The following is an 18746-nucleotide window of genomic DNA, read 5'->3' on the forward strand; positions in this document are numbered from 1 at the left end:
ATGGCATGCAACTCTTGGTCTGAAGGTTGTGAGTTCGAGCCCCATGTTGGCTATAGCGATCACTTTAAACAAAAACATGTCTGTTTAAAAAAGGAAAAAGATGGGCTTATTTAGGAATAAAAGAGAACTGTAGTCCAGAACAAATAAGCTGTGGCAAAATCCATGGGCAAGTCCAAGGGAATAAAGGAGAGGCATGCTTTTTTTAAGGAGGAAAGGAGTAAGTTGGGAAGTCTGTTATAAACTAAGTCCACTGGGGGTACCTGGGTGGCTCAGTTGGTTCAGCATCTGACTTTAGCTTAGGTCATAATCTCAGTTTGTGAGTTCAACCCCCACGTCAGGCTCTGTGCTGACAGCTCGAAGCCTGGAGCCTGCTTCAGATTCTATATCTCCCTCTCCATCTGCCCCTCCCTAGCTCACACTCTGTCTCTCTGTCTCTCAAAAGTAAATAAACATTAAAAAAAATAATAAACTAAGTCCATTGGACGAAACTGAGAGTGTGAAGTATGGTGGCTACTCATTGTCTGAGCTGTTGCCCAGGGGATAAAGAAAATGTCTCTTCTTCTGGCTGGAATAAGAGAGGAGGATCTGGGTGCAAGGTCAAGTCTATGTAAAGTCCGGTTCCGCTCTTCCTGTCTGCATTTGACTACCAATGATGGTAGAGCGTGAGTGCTCCCCCTGTGAAACCTCCTGACTACGTTTTAGTAAAACTTCACATGTTCTAACATTTGCTCTTCCACCCCTGTTCCCAACACCAAGAGCTTCTAAAGAAGGAATCTCCAGAGTGATGAGCGTCTTTTTGTATGATAATGAATGACTGGTGACTGGGGTCCCCTAAGTAGCTTCAGGGTAGGGGCTGGTTGCCAGAAAGACACCTTAATTAGAAACTTGGAACTTTCACCACCACCCCCCCACCCCCCACCCCCGCATCCCTCACCTCCATCCTCTGGGGAGGGAAGGGGGGCTGGAGATGAATAGTCAATCATGCCCACACGATGGAGTCTCCGTGAACATCCCTAAACTGGGGGGTTTGGAGGGTTTCTAGTCTGGTGAGAGGGTGGTGTACCTCAAACTGTAGGGATAGACACCTGCACTCAAGACCCTTCTGGATCTCGCCCTGTGTACCTCTTCATGTAGCTGTTCATCTGTTCTCTGTTTTATCTTGTATAATAAACCGGTAAACGTAACGGTTTCCTGGAGTTCTGTGAGCAGTTCTAGCAAATTGTCAGACGCGAGTAACGGATGTGGAAACCCCTGATTTTATAACTGGTTGCTGAGAAGTCTGGGCGACAATCTGCGACTTAGGACTGGTGTCTGAAGTGGGGTCATTATTAGGGGACTGAGCCCTTCATCCAAGGGGTCCGCGCTGATCCAGGCAGGCAGTGTCAGCTTTGAGTTAAATTGTAGGACACCCAGTTTGTCTGCCAAGAATTGGAGAATTGTGTGGTGAGGAAAAACCCACACATCTGCCTTCAGAAGTGCTGTGAGATTAGAGGAAGAACGTTTCCCTTTAGCCAGTGACGTATTTCCCCACAGCTTCATTTTCTTATCTTTAAAATGGAGATCCTATCTCTCCATGCTGCTTAAATAGGGGTTCCCAGGAGAAGCAGGATGAAGTTGAAGCTCTTAACCGTGTTGTACGAAGGTTTTATCTTAGGGCTGAGCCTCTCTTCACCCCTGCTAGTCTTTTTCTCCTGCTATGACTGTTGCCCCCACCCCTGGGCCCCACCTCCAGCTGTAGCTTGATTTTTTTTTTTTTTTTTTTTTTTTTTTTTTTTTTTGAGGTTCCCTAAATAGGTCCTGAACTCTCCACTCTGCCTTGGGCTCGCATATTTTCCCTTCAAGGTTTGCCTCCTGTTAGTATTTCTTTCTGCGTATCTTTCCTACCCACTGACCTTATTATCTGTCTTATCTATGCTTCCATATCACCTGTACTTTCTTTTATTCCAAGATTTATTCCTTTATATAATGGCTGCTGGTTTTCACATCTGTCCCTGTTAGAAATCTTTGAGATGTTTTACGGTAAGAAACTGTTGGTTATTGGTTATTTTGCTCTCCTGTTTGTTTTTCCTCTGTTATTTCTTGCCTTCTACTTTTCTGTAGGTTTAATTTGCTCGTTTTTCTCTGCTCAGCATTTGAGATAGATGATTATTTTCGATCTTCTATCTAACCTATACATTTCAGTCCATAAGTTTCTCTCAAAATGCCACTTACAGATACAATCCCCAGATTTCAATGTGTAGTATTTTTATCATTCTGTTCAAAAAAATTTTTTTTTAATTTTTAATGTTTATTTTCTGAGAGACCGAGCATGAGTGGGGGAAGGGCAGAGAGAGAGGGAGACACAGAATCCAAAGCAGGTTCCAGGCTCTGAGCTGTCAGTACAGAGCCCACCGCGGGGCTCGAAACCACGAGCTGTGAGATCATGACCTGAGCCAAAGTCGGCCACTCAACCAACTGAGCTACCCAGGCGCCCCTGTTCAAAATATTTCCTAATTTAGGGGTGCTTGGGTGGCTCAGTCGGTTAAGTGTCTGACCCTTGATTTCAGCTCAGGGCATGATCTCATGGTTGTTGAGATGGAGCCCCATGTCAGGCTCTTCATTGACAGCACGGAGCCTGTTAGGGATTCTCTCTCCTTTTTTCCCTGCCCCTCCCCCCACTTTTTTTTTTTTTTTTTTTTACATTGTTTAAGGATATGGTTCAGTAGCATTAGGTACATTCGTATTGTGCAGCCATCATCATCATCCATCTCTAGAACATTTTTTATCTTCCAAAACTGAAATCTCATACTCATGAAATGGTAATGTGTCATCCTCCTCTCTCACCAGTCCCAGGCAACCACCATTCTACTGTTTCTTAGGAATTTGACTGTAGTGTTCACCTTTTCTGACTGGTGTATCTCCCTCAGCATAATGTCTGCAAGGTTCATCCATGTCGTGGCATGTGGCAGAATTTCCTTCCTTTTTTAAGGCCGGATAATCTTCCATTGCATGTATATACCACGTCAAAAAGAATAAAATACCTAGGAATTAAATAGGGAGGTGAAAAACTTACACAATGAAAACTATAAAACATTGCTGGGAGAAATTAAACACAAGTAAATGGACATCACATGTTCCTGGGTTGGAAGAGTTAATATTGTTAAAACCGGCTAGTACTACCCAAAGCAATCTACAGATTCTGTTTGATCCCTGTAAAAATCCCAGTGATCATTTCTGCTGACTCTTGTAATTAGAACATTTAGTCATTTTTTGTTTCATTTGTTTGTTGATAATTTGGGTTAATATTTACCCTCTTACTATTTGCTTTCTATTTGTCTTGCCTGTGCTCTGTCCTTTTTTCCCTCCTTTTCCCCCTTTTACTGGATTATTTTTTAAGCTCTGTTTTTCCTTTCTATTAATTTGGTACTCATGCATTTTTTATTGAGTAATTATCATAGAGATAAAAACATGCATCTTTGACTTACAAAAGTCTAATTAGTAATTTTACTTCTTCCTGTGGACTCATGCAAAGACCTTGGAATACTCGAATACTAATTCTGTTTGCCCACTTCTAATGCATATGCTGGATATTTTAATCTTTGTGCCTGTTAAACACAAAGAGCTGATATTATTTATATTTTTATTTAATTTAGAGTTATCCATATATTTACTCTTTTCTTTTTGTTCCCCTCTGTATCTTCACATTTTCATCTGGGATAATTTTCTTTTAACATTTTTAACATTTATTTTTGAGAGAGAGGGAGAGCATGTGCATGCGTGAGCAGGGGAGGGGCAGAGAGAGGGAGACACAGAACACGGAATCTGAAGCAGGCTCCAGGCTCTGAGCTGTCAGCACAGAGCCTAATATGGGGCTCAAACTCACAAACCGCAAGATCATGACCTGAGCTGAAGTCTGACGCTTAACTCAGCCACCCGGGCACCCCTGGGATAAGTTTCTTTACCCTTAGGATCACCCCTATTAATTTTTCTTTGTTGAAAAATTTTTTTAATTTTTAAATTGTAACACGCATATAAAAGATTTTGACCATTAATTTTTTTTTTAATGTTTATTTTATTTTTTAAGAGAGAGAGAAAGGGACAGAATGTGAGTAGGGGAGGTGCACAGAGAGGGGGAGACATGGAATCTGAAGCAGGCTCCAGGCTCTGAGCCATCAGCGCAGAGCCCAACATGGGGCTAGGACTCACAGACCAGGAGGTCATGACTTGAGCCGAAGTCAGGCGCTTAACTGACTGAGCTACCCAGGTGCCCCTTGACCGTTTTTTGTTAAAACATTTTTTTAATGTTTATTTATTTTGCGAGGGAGAGAGAGCTTGCGTGTGCCGTGGGGGAGGGGGAGGGAGAGAGGCAGAGACAGAGAATCCGAAGCAGGCTCCGCACTGTTAGCTCGAGCCCGATGTGAGCCTCGAACTCACAAACTGTGAGATTGTGACCTGAGCCAAAGTCAGGCGCTTAACCAACTGACCCACCCAGGCGCCCCTTCATTAAAAACGTTTGATTGTTGGGGCGCCTGGGTGGCTCAGTCGGTTAAGCGTCTGACTTCGGCTCAGGTCATGATCTCGCGGTCCGTGAGTTCCAGCCCCGCGTCGGGCTCTGTGCTGACGGCTCAGAGCCTGGAGCCTGTTTCAGATTCTGTGTCTCCCTCTCTCTCTGCCCCTCCCCCGTTCATGCTCTGTCTCTCTCTGTCTCATAAATAAACGTTAAAAAAATTAAAAAAAAAAAAAGTTTGATTGTTGTAAAATATATGTAACGAATCTTTCCATTTTAACCTATTTTTGAATAGACTTTATTTTCTTTCTGCACTATCAGCACAGAGCCTGACATGGGGCTTGATCTCACTAACCGAGGATGAAATCAGGAGTCAGACACTCAAGCAACTGAGCCACACAGGCGCCCCTGGACTTTATTTTTTAGAGTAGTTTTAAGCTCACAGCAAAACTGAATAGCAGGTAGGGAGATTTCCTCCTGTCCCACCCCCCACCCCCCACCCCACCCAGTTACCAGCGTCTCCCACCAGAGTGTACATTGGCTGCAATTGGTTAACCTGTCTTGATACATCATTATTACTCAAAGTCCATTGAAGTTCACTCTTGGTGTTGTATATTCTGTTGGTTTGGAAAAATTCATAATGACACATACCATACAGAGTAGGTTCACGGCCTTAAAAATCTTCTGTGCTCCACCTATCCCATCTCCTCCTCCCCCCTGTTTTAACCTGTTGAAATATTTAATTGTGGTAAAATATACATAAAATTTACCATCTTAGCCATTTTTTTTTTTTAATTTTTTTTTTCCAACGTTTTTTATTTATTTTTGGGACAGAGAGAGACAGAGCATGAACGGGGGAGGGGCAGAGAGAGAAGGAGACACAGAATCGGAAACAGGTTCCAGGCTCCGAGCCATCGGCCCAGAGCCCGACGCGGGGCTCGAACTCACGGACCGCGAGATCGTGACCTGGCTGAAGTCGGACGCTTAACCGACTGCGCCACCCAGGCGCCCCAACCATCTTAGCCATTTTTAAGTTTTATAGTTACATAAGGTATCTAGAATAGTCACTAAGTAGAACCATACAGTGTTTGTCCTCTCGGGACGGCTTATTTCATTTAACATGATGCCTTTGAAGTTTATCCAGGTAGCATGTGTGGGAACTTCCTTTTTATGGCTGAGTATTCCTTGGTATGTTTATCACATTTGATCTGTCCATCTGTTGATGGATATTTGGGTTATTTTACCTTTTGGCTGTTGCGAATACTGCAGTGAACATTGGCATATAAATATCTGAGTCTTTTTAACGCTTTTGGTTATATAGCTATAAGTAGAATCGGTGGGTCATATTTAGCTCTTTCAGGAACCACCAAACTGTTTCCACAGTGACAACACCATTTTATGTTTCCGCCAGCAATGTTGGAGGGTTCCCGCTTTTTCACATCCTTGTCAGCGCTTGTTACTTTCCATTATTATTATGATTATTTTTATTTTTATTTTCCATTATTCTGATTATAGCTGTACTACTAGGTATGATGTGGTATCTCATTGTGGTTTTGATTTGCATTTCCATAATGATTAATGACACTGAGCATCTTTTTGTACGTTTTTGGGCCGTTTGTATATCTTCTTTGGAGAAATGTCTAAGTCCTTTGCCCATTTTTCAGTTGGGTTGTCTTTTTTTTTTTTTTTTTTTTTTTTTAAGTTTTAATTCCTGTTAGTTAACATATAGTGTTGTATTACTCTCAGGTGTACAATTTCGTACATCACCCAGTGCTCCTCTGCTATTTCACCCATTTCCCCCTCCCACCTTCCCTCTGTAACTATCATCAGTTCTCTATAGTTAAGGGTCTGTTTCTTGATGTGTCTCTGTCTTTTTCCCCTTTGCTTATTTTGTTTCTTAAATTCCACGAAATCATATGGTATTTGTCTTTCTCTGAGTTATTTTGCTTAGCGTTACACTCTCTAGCTCCAGCCATACCATTGCAAATGGCAAGATTTCATTCTTTTTCATGGTTGAATAATACTCCATTGTGTATATATACCACATCTTTATCCTTTCATCAGTCAATGGACAATTGGTCTGCTTCCATATCTTGGTTATTATAAAGAATGCTGCTATAAACATAGGGATGTATGTATCCCTCTGAATAGTGTTTCTGTATTCTTTGGGTAAATACCCAGTAGCGTGATTGCTGGGTAGTTCTATTTAGAACTTTTTGAGGAACCTCCATACTGTCTTCCACATAGCCGTACCAATTTGCATTCCCACCAACAGTGCAAGAGGTTTCCTTTTTCTCTACATCCTCACCAACATCTGTTGTTTTTGTGTTTTTTTTAAACTTAAAAAAAATTTTTTTTTTTTTTTTTAAATTTTTTTTTGCAACGTTTTTTATTTATTTTTGAGACAGAAAGAGACAGAGCATGAACGGGGGAGGGGCAGAGAGAGAGGGAGACACAGAATCGGAAGCAGGCTCCAGGCTCTGAGCCATCAGCCCAGAGCCCGATGCGGGGCTCGAACTCATGGACTGCGAGATCGTGACCTGAGCTGAAGTCGGCCTTTTTGAGAGAGCACAAGCGGGGAAGGGGCAGAGCGAGACACAGAATCCAAAGCAGGCTCCAGGCTCTGAGCTGTCAGCACAGAGCCTGACGTGGGGCCTGAACTCTCAAACCTAGAGATCATGACCTGAGCTGAAGTTGGCCGCTTAACCGACCGAGCCACCCAGGCGCACCTTTTGTGTTTTTTATTTTAACCTTTTTGACAGGTGTGAGACATGCAGATGGCCAACAGACACACGAAGAGATGTTCCTCATCACTTACCACCAGAGAAATGCAAACCAAAACTACAATCAGTTGGCTTGTCTTTTTGTAATCAAGTTTTAGGTGTTGTTTTATATTCTAGATATTTTTTTTTTAATTTTTTTTTTAACATTTTATTTATTTTTGAGACAGAGAGAGACAGAGCATGAATGGGGGAGGGGCAGAGAGAGAGGGAGACACAGAATTGGAAGCAGGCTCCAGGCTCTGAGCCATTAGCCCAGAGCCCGATGCGGGGCTCGAACTCACGGACCGCGAGATCGTGACCTGAGCCGAAGTCGGACGCTCAACCGACTGAGCCACCCAGGTGCCCCTATATTCTAGATATTAAGCCCATATCAGATGAGTTATTTGTAAATATTTTCTCCCATTCTGTAGGTTGTCTTTTCACATTCTTGATCAGATCCTTTGCAAATAAGTGTTTAATTTTTGTGAGGTCCAATTGATCTATATTTCTTTTGTCGCTTGTGCTTTGGTATTCTAAGAATCCATTGCCAAATCCATGGTCATGAAGAGTTATCTCTAAGCTTTCTTCTAAGTGTTATATGAGTTTAGCCCTTATATTAGTGATCTATGTGGGTCCTATGATGTGAGGTAGGGGTCCACATTTTTTCTTTTGTATGAGGATCTCTAGCTGCCTCAGCACGATTTGTTGAAGAGATCGTCCTTTCCCCATTGACTAGGCATTTTTGTAAAAAATCAGTTGACCATTTATGGGTTCACTTCTGGTCTCGAAATTCTATTCCATTGGTCTGTATGTCATCTGTCCTTATGCCAGCACATTGTTTTGATTACGGTAGCTTCGTAGTAAGTTTGAAACTGGAAAGTGTGTCCTCTGACTTTGTACTTCAAGATTGTTTTGGCTATTCAGGGCCCCTTGCGCACTTTCACTTTTTGAGGGATATTTTCACGAATTACAGTGCTCCAGGTCACCAGTTACTTTCTTTCAGTGTTTTGAATCATTCATTTGTCTTCTGGCTTTTACTGTCTTTACGAGGAAGTCAGCTGTTGATCTGGTTGTTTTCCTTTGATGGTAATCTGTTTCCTCTCCCCCACCCCCCAGCTGTTTTAGGATTTTTCTCTTTGTCTTTGGTGTATGGCAATTGTATCCTAATGTGCTTGGGTGTGGTTTTCTTTGCATTTGTACTTTGGTGTTTTTTGAGCTTCTTGAGTCTGTGGCTTAATGGCTTTCTTTAGCTTTATAATATTATCAGTCATTAATTCTTCAAAGATTACTTCTTCCACAATCTCTCCTCTCTTTTTGGGACTTCAGTTATATATGTAGTAGACCTTTTCATTATGCCCTTAGGTCTCTTCCACTCTAGCCCTTTTTTTTCATCCCTCATCACTAGGCTTCATTCTCTATATTTTTTCTGACCTGTTTTTTAATAATGTATGATATAGTCTATTTTATTTTTATTTTTAACTTCTTGGGTTTATTTATTTTGAGGAAGACAGACAGCACGAGTGGGGGAGGGACAGAGAGAAAGAGGGAGAGAGAGAACCTCAAGCAGGCTCTATGCTGCCAGTGCAGAGCCCGATGTGGGGGCTCAAACCCACAAAACTGAGATCATGACCTGAGCCCAAACCAAGAGTCAGACATTCAACCCACTGAGCCATCCAGGTGCCCCTAGGATAATCTATTTGAAAACTCCATCCATTAGATTATAATTTGAATTGTGTTTTTCAGTTCTGGAGTTTTACTTAGGATTCTAAAAAATAGGGTTTTAAACTTTTCTGCAAAATTCTCAAGCTTTTCTTGCAAATATTAAATACAGTTAAAACTCCATCATGCAGATGTCTGATTAATCTGTTTATTGTTGGCTGTTGTTTTCCTTGGTTCTCAGTCACATAGTCTTTGTCTTTTTGTATGTCTTTGTCTTTTTCTTAGATATTTTTTAAGTGCCAGAAATTATTATGAAAACATAATTTGAGCTTTGCAATAGTGTTATCTTCCTCCAGAGAGGACTGAAATTTGCTCTGGCATGTAGCTAGGGTCAGTAGCAATCCCAGATCACTTTAAACGTATCTGAGAATGAGATTATTTGAAGTTGGCCGTTAATCCCTACAAGGGCTAGTTTATTTAGAGTTGATTCCTCCTTACTCTTAGAATGAAGACATTTTGAGCCCAGTACAAATCCTAGAGTTTCTCGGCAACTTTCACCTTCCCTGGGAGGCTGTGATTTTCAATATTGATTTCTTAGCCCCTGAAATCTGTCCAAAGGTCTGTTCAGCTTTTTAGCTTCTTCTATCAGAATTATCAGATGCCTCAAGGGGAAAAGATTGCTCTACATGCTTATTAGTTCAACTCTTTGGGTTTCCCTCTTCTCCACATCAGCCTTGTAATTCTTCACTGCCTTAGTAGCTCTCTGGTGCTTTCAAAGAGATATTTTATATGTATACATATTTTTTTAATTGTAAATGTACATGACCAAACTAACCATTTTAACCATTAGTTTTTATTTTATTTATTTTTTTTTTTGAGAAAGGGCATGAGTGGGAGAGAGGGACAGAGTGTGGGAGAGAGAGAATCCCAAGCAGACTCCACATTCAATGCAGACTTTGCATTCATTGCAAAGTCTGATGTGGGGCTCGATCCCATGACCCTGGGATCATGACCTGAGCCATAACCAAGAGTCAGATGCTCAACTGACTCAGCCACCAGGCACCCCCTTTTTAACCATTTTTAAGTACCGTTCGGTGGTATTAAGTACATTCACATCATTGTGCATCCATCATTATTTATTTGGAGCTCTTCATTTTTTTTTTTTTTTTTTACTCCTTGAGAGAGTGAGGGGAAGAGAGAGTGTGAGTGAGTGAAGGGTGGGGCGGGGTGGGGGATACAGAGGGATCTGAAGTGGGCTCTGCACTGATAGCAGAGAGCCCTAATGTGGGGCTCGAACTCACAAACCATGAGATCATGACCTGAGCTAAGTCTGACACTTAACTCATCCACCCAGGTGCCCCTGAAACTCTTCATTTTATATAGCCAAAATCAGGAGTCGGACGTTTAACTGACTGAGCCACTGAAGTGCTCTGATATGTAAAATGATTTTTGAAAATAGTTTATCTAGGGGTGCCTGAGTCGTTCAGTTGGTTAAGTATCCAACTTCGGCTCAGGTCATGATCTCACAGTTCATGGGTTCAAACCCTGCATCGGGCTCTGTGCTGACAGCTCAGAGCCTGGACCCTGCTTTGGATTCTGTGTCTTCCTCTCTCTCTCCCCCTCCCCGACTTGTACTGTACCTCTGTCTGTCTGTCTCCCTCTTTCAAAAAAAAAAAAAAAAATGAATAAACATTAAAAAAAAAATTAAAAGTGTGCTGTAAAAAAATAGTTTATCTAGCTTTTCTATTTTTCACCAAGAAGGCTGATCCAGAAGTGAAACTCTCTGTCTTTTGCACCTAGCACGGTGCTGTATCTGGTGTGGAAGGGAGGAGGGAAAGGAAAGAAAATGCTCTGGAAACTGTAAGGTGCTATACAAATATAAGGTGCGAGTTATACGCAGCACAGTGTGGTGGGTAAGAGTTGGCTTCTGGAGTTAGCATGACCTGGTTTTGAAGATGTCTGACTTCGGGCAAGTTATTTTACCTATGTTGACTATGAAGACCATTTACATATAGATTTTTTTATTTTGTGAAAAGCAGATTACTAGACCAGGACTGAAAAAAACTTGTGTATTTGCTTGGGAACTGGTAAAAAGAAGGTAAGAAGAAGAATCTGCTTTACAAAGCTGAAATGTCTGTTAAAAAGGATACCAATGAGAAAATGCAAAGAAAGTTTCTGGCATTCAGTAAGTGCTTAGTAAATTTGTTGTTTCCTGCAGTTGTAATTTTTGTCGGCTTCTGAACCAAACATGCCATTGTATCTGCTGATAGCAGTCCCGGCTCTGAGGTTAGCTTGTCCTTTTCCAAAGATACTTTTCTCCCCCAGTAGTGTCTGTGCGATACGGTTTCTGGCGCAAACTATATTGGCTTGCAGAAAAAAGGAGTGTTAATGATCTCTGTCATCCCTTATTGCTTACCTGGTTTCTCTTATTCTGCTAGGACTCTGGCTAGGAGTGGAATGGGACAATCCCGCGAGAGGAAAGCATGATGGAAGCCATGAAGGGATTGTGTATTTTAAATGCAGGTAATTTGTCATGATGAATTTGCATGGTTATTTGGGACAATATTTAAGATTTGAATAAAGGGAGGTGGAGAAGAGGAAATGTTTGGCTTTGGGGGTAGTTACAATGTGGAATTTGATGCGTTCTAAAAAAAAAAACAATTCTATCTGTACAACTTTTTTTTGGTTAGTGTTTAATATTTATTTTGAGAGAGAGATGAAGAGAGCAGGGGAGGGGCAGAGAGGGAGAGAGAGAATCTCAAGAATCCGCACTGTCAGTGCAGAGCCTGATGTAGGGCTCGATCTCATGACCATGAGATCATGATCTGAACTGAAACCAAGAGTTGGACGCTTAACCGACTGAGCCACCCAGGCGCCCCAACAGATTTTTTGTAAGTGGATAAATATAAACATTTCTCATCGATTCATTAACAAGTGAGTCCACTAAGTGAGTAGTAAAAAAGAGAAATAGCTTAGATATCTAGTAAGAAGCAGTTGATTGAACAAAATACAGAACATCCAAAGGGTAGAATGCTAGGTCACCACTAAAAAAGACTATCATGGAAAGAGTTACACCTTATATTGCATGTCTATTAATATTTTTAGCTGCTTGATTTCAGAGACGCTGCATGAAGCTTTGAAAAAGATGGTGGGGTGATTTCAGGCAGAATCTTTTAAATTTTTTTTGTTTTCTTTAGGTTTCCGTTCTCAAAAAGATCTCTTAACATTAAGCTTATTTTTCCTTAAATGTGGTACAGTGAACACAGTCCTGGCCTGGAAATCAAGAGGCCTCTAACTCTGTTCTTAACAATCTTTATGACCCCAAACAGCACTAAATTTATTAACCTCTAAAATGGGGATTGAAATTAGATAATAGCAAAATACAGCCTACCAGTCTGTATATTAGATATATAGCAAAATTAGATCTGAAATTAGATAATAGCAAAATTCCCCGGCCTACCAGTGTGTAATTTTAGAATATCAGGTTAGAAGAATCAGCATGTCCTTGGAGGCCAGTTGTGATTGCAAACCTGGAATGAGGCCAGCTCAGAATCTGTCAAGAGTTCATGGAGGCGGGGGCAGGGCGGGATGCCCGGGTGGCTCAGTCGTTTAAGTGTGTGACTCTGGGTTTCAGCTCAGGTCCATGATTGCATGGTTTGTGAGATCGAGCCCTATGTCGGGCTCTGTGCTGATGGTGCAGAGCCTGCTTGGGATTCTCTCTCTCCCTCTCTCTGCCTCTGCCCTGCTTGTGTTCTATCTCTCAAAATAAATAAATAAACTTAAAAAAAAAAAAAAAAAAAAAAACCTCACAGAGGATATGTTTAGGGAGGTGTGGAAATAGAAATTTCTTACCCTGGCCTGTTGCTCCCTCACCCACCTGAGCCATGCCTGCATGGTCCTTCGTGGTCTTCAGGTAGAGTGATATTTGCAGTCTTAGTTATTCTGAGTATAGAAATCAAGGGTTCTTTCGGTCCTGGCAGATCTAGGATTTGCCTGAAGTGCTGACAGGAGGCCTCGGTTCAAGGACATGGGCTCAGTGTTTGGATTCTTACCCTTGGAGCAGCATTTCCTGATTTCATTATGTCTTCTAGTGTAGTCATGCCTGAGCATTTGCAGACATTTCTCTTAATATAAACTACTTTTCTTTCGTTTCATTGAAATGAGCCTTTTGTTGACTTTAAAGCCCTATATGGGTAGATAATGTTAATTATGAATTCCATTTCAGGATATTTATTGGGCAGTACAGAGAGGAGCATTGGATCCGATGTGGTAGAGAACCACTTGCCTAGAGTGAAGGAATGATCTGTATAGTTGTTAATGTTTATATTGGTATAATTAGAACATGACTAATAAAGCTTATACCAATATCTTAGAGTCTCTGCATCAGACAAAACAGATTATGTTACATGTTATTTGTTATTGAGCTAATTCAGATCTCGTCCTAATATGTCATATGTGCTTCTTCCCTGTCAAATTCGTTGCAGTCTTTTTTTATATTGCAAATTCTACTTGGAAAGTCATAATGACAAGTATTTTACCACAGTAAACATGTTTCTTTATGTTTAGACGTTATTTTCATGAAGCTGAAGCAATTTTAAGTTGTCAGATCACAAATTTTCTCATGATAAGCGTGTGAAATATTACGGTAAATGGCAAAATGGTAGTGTACCTGTTTTTGACAAGAAAAATGAGTCCCAGGCCATCCTATTTGAGCAGAACTCGGATCCTTCTCTTCAGAAGCCTGGGTTAATATCAGGGGACTGCTAGTGTTGCATATATAACAATGGAGAGAGGTGCTCTGGCACATATAGCAATATACATAGTCGAGTGAAATTGAACAGTTAGTTCTGCGAACTTGTCTGAAAGGCTCTAAACATGCCTGCAGCAAATAGGTTATGAGGATCAACAACATTTTTTGGAGTCTCCCCAGGGACCCAGCCTTTCCCAGGATGCAGCATCTAAATCCCCAATGAGCAAAATGCTTCCTATGGAGAATTTTGTAATCTCTTGAGAACTCTTTACCTTTGAGTAAGATTGCCAGATGCGGGTAGTAAGTATACAAAATGCATAGTGAAATTCAAATCTTCTAAAACTTTGCTGCCTTTGCATTTTAAGCAAGATGTCAGGATGTATGAAGTGGATTTTGGTGAGTTCTGGTACGCGTCCCCAGCATCAGGTTGGTAGGATGACTGACGCTCTGCTGTTCAGAGTAAGGTCCTGCCCCTTGACAACTGATTTTTAGAAGAGACCGTGTCGTTCTCAAGGCCTGACTCATGGCACACGTCGTTCTCAGTAGATTTTCCCACGTCCAGCTCGCCTCACCTTAATCTCATGAGACTCCAGCGTAAAGTGGAATAACATTTGCCAGGGTCTAATCTCTCCTTTAATAATCACCTGACGGAAGAATATGGGTTTCACTTTAACCCAGGGAATAAACATTTGTACAGTTAGTTTATAGTGTCGCCATATTTTATCACATTTGATCCTTACTCTGACTCTTTGAGATTGTTATGACAGGTGTCATTAATATTTTTCACTGATGACCAAATATGGCAATGGGTTATGAAGATAGCATTTTAGTTGAGCTGATGAAATCCTGGCTGTGGATTTCTCTTCATTGGAGGCCTCTAAAAATAAGATCGTTCTGTGGGTTTTTTTTCCCCACCCCCAGTAGTTGGTGTGAGTGTGTCAGAAGAGGATTAGGGAGTGGACCAGATCGCCTCCTAAGGCCCCCTCTAAACCTGAGTTTTGATCATTTCGTGTCACTCTGTAGTTGCAGCCTGATCTCTGATATAACCTGCAATAAATAGGGTGATCTCCTGAGCTATTACCCATAATAAATATTTGGGACACTACCAGTTAATATTAGTTTACAGTTTCTCCTAGAATTTGTGCTATGAACCGGTCAGCAGCGCTTTCCTGGGTGCTGTTCTCCATCTCTTGTTTCTTGGGGAGTAGAGACATTCAATTAAGGTGATGAACCTTGATGTTCTCGGCACCTTGTCCCTTAGATAGCAGAGTGATTTCCAGTTTTTTCTTTCAACCCAGAGAGTATACTGTAAACAGAACTGTGTGGGACAGCCTTCCACTGCTCAGGTTTTATTTAAAATGCCCTCTTTCCAAGCAGTTACCTAATTTTTCTGGTGAGCAAGAAATCTTTTTTTTTTTTTTAATTTTTTTTTCAACGTTTTTTATTTATTTTTGGGACAGAGAGAGACAGAGCATGAACGGGGGAGGGGCAGAGAGAGAGGGAGACACAGAATCGGAAACAGGCTCCAGGCTCCGAGCCATCAGCCCAGAGCCTGACGCGGGGCTCGAACTCACGGACCGCGAGATCGTGACCTGGCTGAAGTCGGACGCTTAACCGACTGCGCCACCCAGGCGCCCCTGGTGAGCAAGAAATCTTGAAGTGTGACTTTTTGTGGCACCTGGCTGGTTCAGTTGGTGGAGCATGCGACTCTTGATCTCAGGTTGTAAGTTTGAGCCCCACTTTGGGTGTAGAGATTACTCAAAAATAAAATCTTAAAAAAAAAAAAAAATGTGACTTTTCTTTGGCACCAGTGAATGGAATCTAATACCTGACATCAGAGGAAACACCCTGTTTAGACTTTGTGCACAATCCTGGATAACTTACAAAATAGAATCTTGATGAACTCATCCTGTGTGTGCCATAAAGATTGTCGTAAAGATTGTTGTAAAGCATTTTGAGGTTCTTGGGATGGCATTAACGAATCAGTCTAAACTACTTTCCCTGGTGTGGTGTAAAGTGTTGCAAGAATTTTTTTAAAAAGTCACTAAATGTACTGATGGCTTGCAAAAGATGAAGAAGAGAGGAATTTCATAGTTGGAAGACTCCCATAAATCAGGGTAAATAAAAATTGCATCACTCAGGAGCAGTCTACAAAAAGATGCTTAGCTAACCGGGTGTTTTTCCATTGGGAACATGAGTTCGCCAGGTCACCTCTCACATACAGCAATATACATAGTCGAGTGAAATTGAACAGTTAGTTCTGCGAGCTTGCCTGGAAGGCTCTAAACATGCCTGCAGCAAATAGGTTATGAAGATCAACAACATTTTTTGGAGTCTCCCCAGGGACCCAGCCTTTCCCAGGATGCAGCATCTAAATCCCAAATGAGAAAATGCTTCCTATGGAGAATTTTGTAATCTCTTGGGGACCCTTTACCTTTGAAGATTGCCAGATGCAGGTAATAAACATACAAAATGCATGGTGAAATTCAAATTTAACTGGCATTCTGAAATTACCCGTTGGAGATAATGGTACAGGTTGAGCCTCGATTACAGGGGTTTGTGGGAGTCTCCACTTTTACCAGGGCCATGATCAGGATGTCCTTTTGTTAGCATCATCTGTACTTGGTGGGCAGGAAGAGGAAGGAACTGGAACACGCTGAATGCTAATGAGTAAAACGTTTGGGCCCTCCTCCTTCTGCTCCTTCCCCATATGTTTTCTCTTTGGACAGGGTTCAGAATTTTGGTGTTGGGTTGCAACATCTCCATATTAATCTAGAATCTCTGTGGAGTCTATGTAAATTATTAGTTTATTTTTGGAGATTTATTGTTACTGGTGGACACTCAATCAACTGTCATTTTTCATTATTTGTGGGGCCGTTTTGTTTTCTGAGAAACCCTCCAGGAATGTGCCAGAGGAGACTGATCTTTGATGTTATCCTTTGATCTGTAAAGGGCACAGCATCTACTTTGCAACTACCTAATACATACCATTCCAACTCCTTTCATCTGCCTGCAGCTGAACTAAAGAGTAATAAAGATTTCTTCTTGAATGATTCATTACCACTGTTTAAAAAGTGTAGATTTTTAAGAACAAAAAGGAAAACCATGGTATTTGTTTTGCATTGTTGTTTTATCATTTATTATAACTGTGCTAGTTTTTAAACTTGCGTGCTTATGCTTTTTCATGTATTTTGTTGTTGATGTATAGTTGACATGTAGTGTTTTGTTGGTTTTGGGTGTACAACATTGTGTTTGACGATGCTGTCAATCGTCAAGCGCTCGCCACAATAAACGCAGTCACTGTCACCATACAGACACATGTATGTAGCATGTATTATTGCTACAATAGTATTGACTATATTCCCTATACTGTGCTTGTCACCCCCATGACCTGTTTTTAACTGGAAGTTTGTACCTCTTCATCCCCTTCTCCTGTTACACTTATCCCTACCTTCCTCCCCACTCTGGTAACCACCAGTTCCCTGTGTTTAGGAGTCTGTTCTTATTTTGTTTGTTCATTTGTTTTTTAGATTCCACATATAAGTGGAATCATATGGTGTTTGTCTTCCTCTGACATATTTCACTTAGCACAATCCCCTTTAGGGTGTTGTCGTGAACACGTAGTGTTATTTGTGTTGTCGTGAATGGCAAGATTGCAGTCTTTTTATGGCCGAGTAAATATCCCATTGTGTATTTGTATGTCTGTCTACACCACATCTTTCTTTTGGATTCATCTATGGATGGACACTTAGGTTGCATCTGTATCTTCGCTATTTTAAATAATGCTGCAATAAACATAGGGATGCATATGTGTGTTTGAACTAGTGTTTTTTGTTTTCTTTGGGTAATTACTCAGCAGTGGAATTGCTGGATTGTATGGTATTTCCTTTTGTTTCTTTCTTTTTTTTTTTTTTTTTTTTTAAGTAGGCTTCATGCCAACTTAAAAGCCCAACATAGGGCTTCAGCTCACGACTTTGAGATTAAAACCCGAGCTGAGATCAAGAGTCAGATGCTTAACAGAGCCACCCAGCAACCCCTGGTATTTCAATTTTTAGTTTTTTGAGGAACCTCCATACTGTTTTCCTTAGTGGCTACATGAAATTACATTCACATCAACAGTGCACAGGGGTTCCCTTTTCCCCACATCCTTGCCTACACTTACTTAGTGCCTTTTTGGTGGTAGCTGTTCTGACTGGTGTCTCCTTATGGTTTTGGTTTGCATTGCCTGAGGGTTAGTGATGCTGAGTGTCTTCGTATGTGTCTGTTGGCCTTTGTGTGTCTTCTTTGGAAAAATGTCTATTCAAGTCCTCTACCCATCTTTTAGTTGGATTATTTGTTTTTTCTTAATGTTGACTTGTATGTTTTTTATGTATTTTGGATATTAACTCCTTAATGAATATGTCATTTGCAAATATCTTCTCCCATTCAGTGGGTTGCCTTCTCCTTTCTTTTTGTTTTTAAGACTTTGTTTTCAAGTAATCTCTGCACCCACTGTGGGGCTTGAACTCACAATTGCGAGATCAAGAATTGCATGCTTCACCAACTGAGCCATCCAGGTGCCCTGCCTTTTTGTTTTGTTGATGGGTTCCTTCCTGAGCAAACGCTTCTTAGTTTGGTGTTGTCCCAATGGTTCATTTTTGCTTTTGTTTCCCTTATCTGAGGAGACATATCCAGAAAAATCTTGTTAAAGAGATTACTGCCTATGTTCCTTTTAGGAGTTTAATGGTTTCAGGCCTTACATTTAGGTCTTTAATCCATTTTGAATTTATTTTTGCACACTGTGTTAGAAAGTGGTCCTGTTTCACTCTTGGATGTAGCTGTTCAGTTTTCTCAACATCATTTATTGTAAGACTGCTCTTTCCCCATTGTATTCTTGCCTCCTATGTCATAGAGGTCCCCCTCCTGCCCCCCCCCCCCCCGGGCTCCCTATTCTCTTCCACTGATTTATGTGTTCTGTGCCAATACCTTATTGTTTTTGATTACTTCAGCTTTATAGTGTAGCTTGAAATTTGGGATTGTGATACATCCACTTTGTTCTTCTTTCTCAGAATTGCTTTTGGCTATTCTGGGTCTTCTGTGCTTCCATACA

The 18746-nt window shown here is 41.1% G+C and overlaps 1 protein-coding gene across 2 annotated transcripts in view; it reads left to right on the forward strand.

Moving 5' to 3' along the window:
• Positions 1-18746, forward strand: part of TBCE (tubulin folding cofactor E) — a 93819-nt gene that overhangs the window by 43117 nt on the left and 31956 nt on the right. For both annotated transcript variants that reach the window (XM_058696202.1, XM_058696203.1), the window contains one exon: positions 11346-11430. In XM_058696202.1, coding sequence (XP_058552185.1) covers positions 11346-11430 — 85 coding nt within the window. The remainder of the gene's footprint in view (positions 1-11345; positions 11431-18746) is intronic.

Source organism: Neofelis nebulosa, chromosome 13 (assembly GCF_028018385.1).
Source record: "Neofelis nebulosa isolate mNeoNeb1 chromosome 13, mNeoNeb1.pri, whole genome shotgun sequence".
Taxonomy (NCBI): domain Eukaryota; kingdom Metazoa; phylum Chordata; class Mammalia; order Carnivora; family Felidae; genus Neofelis; species Neofelis nebulosa.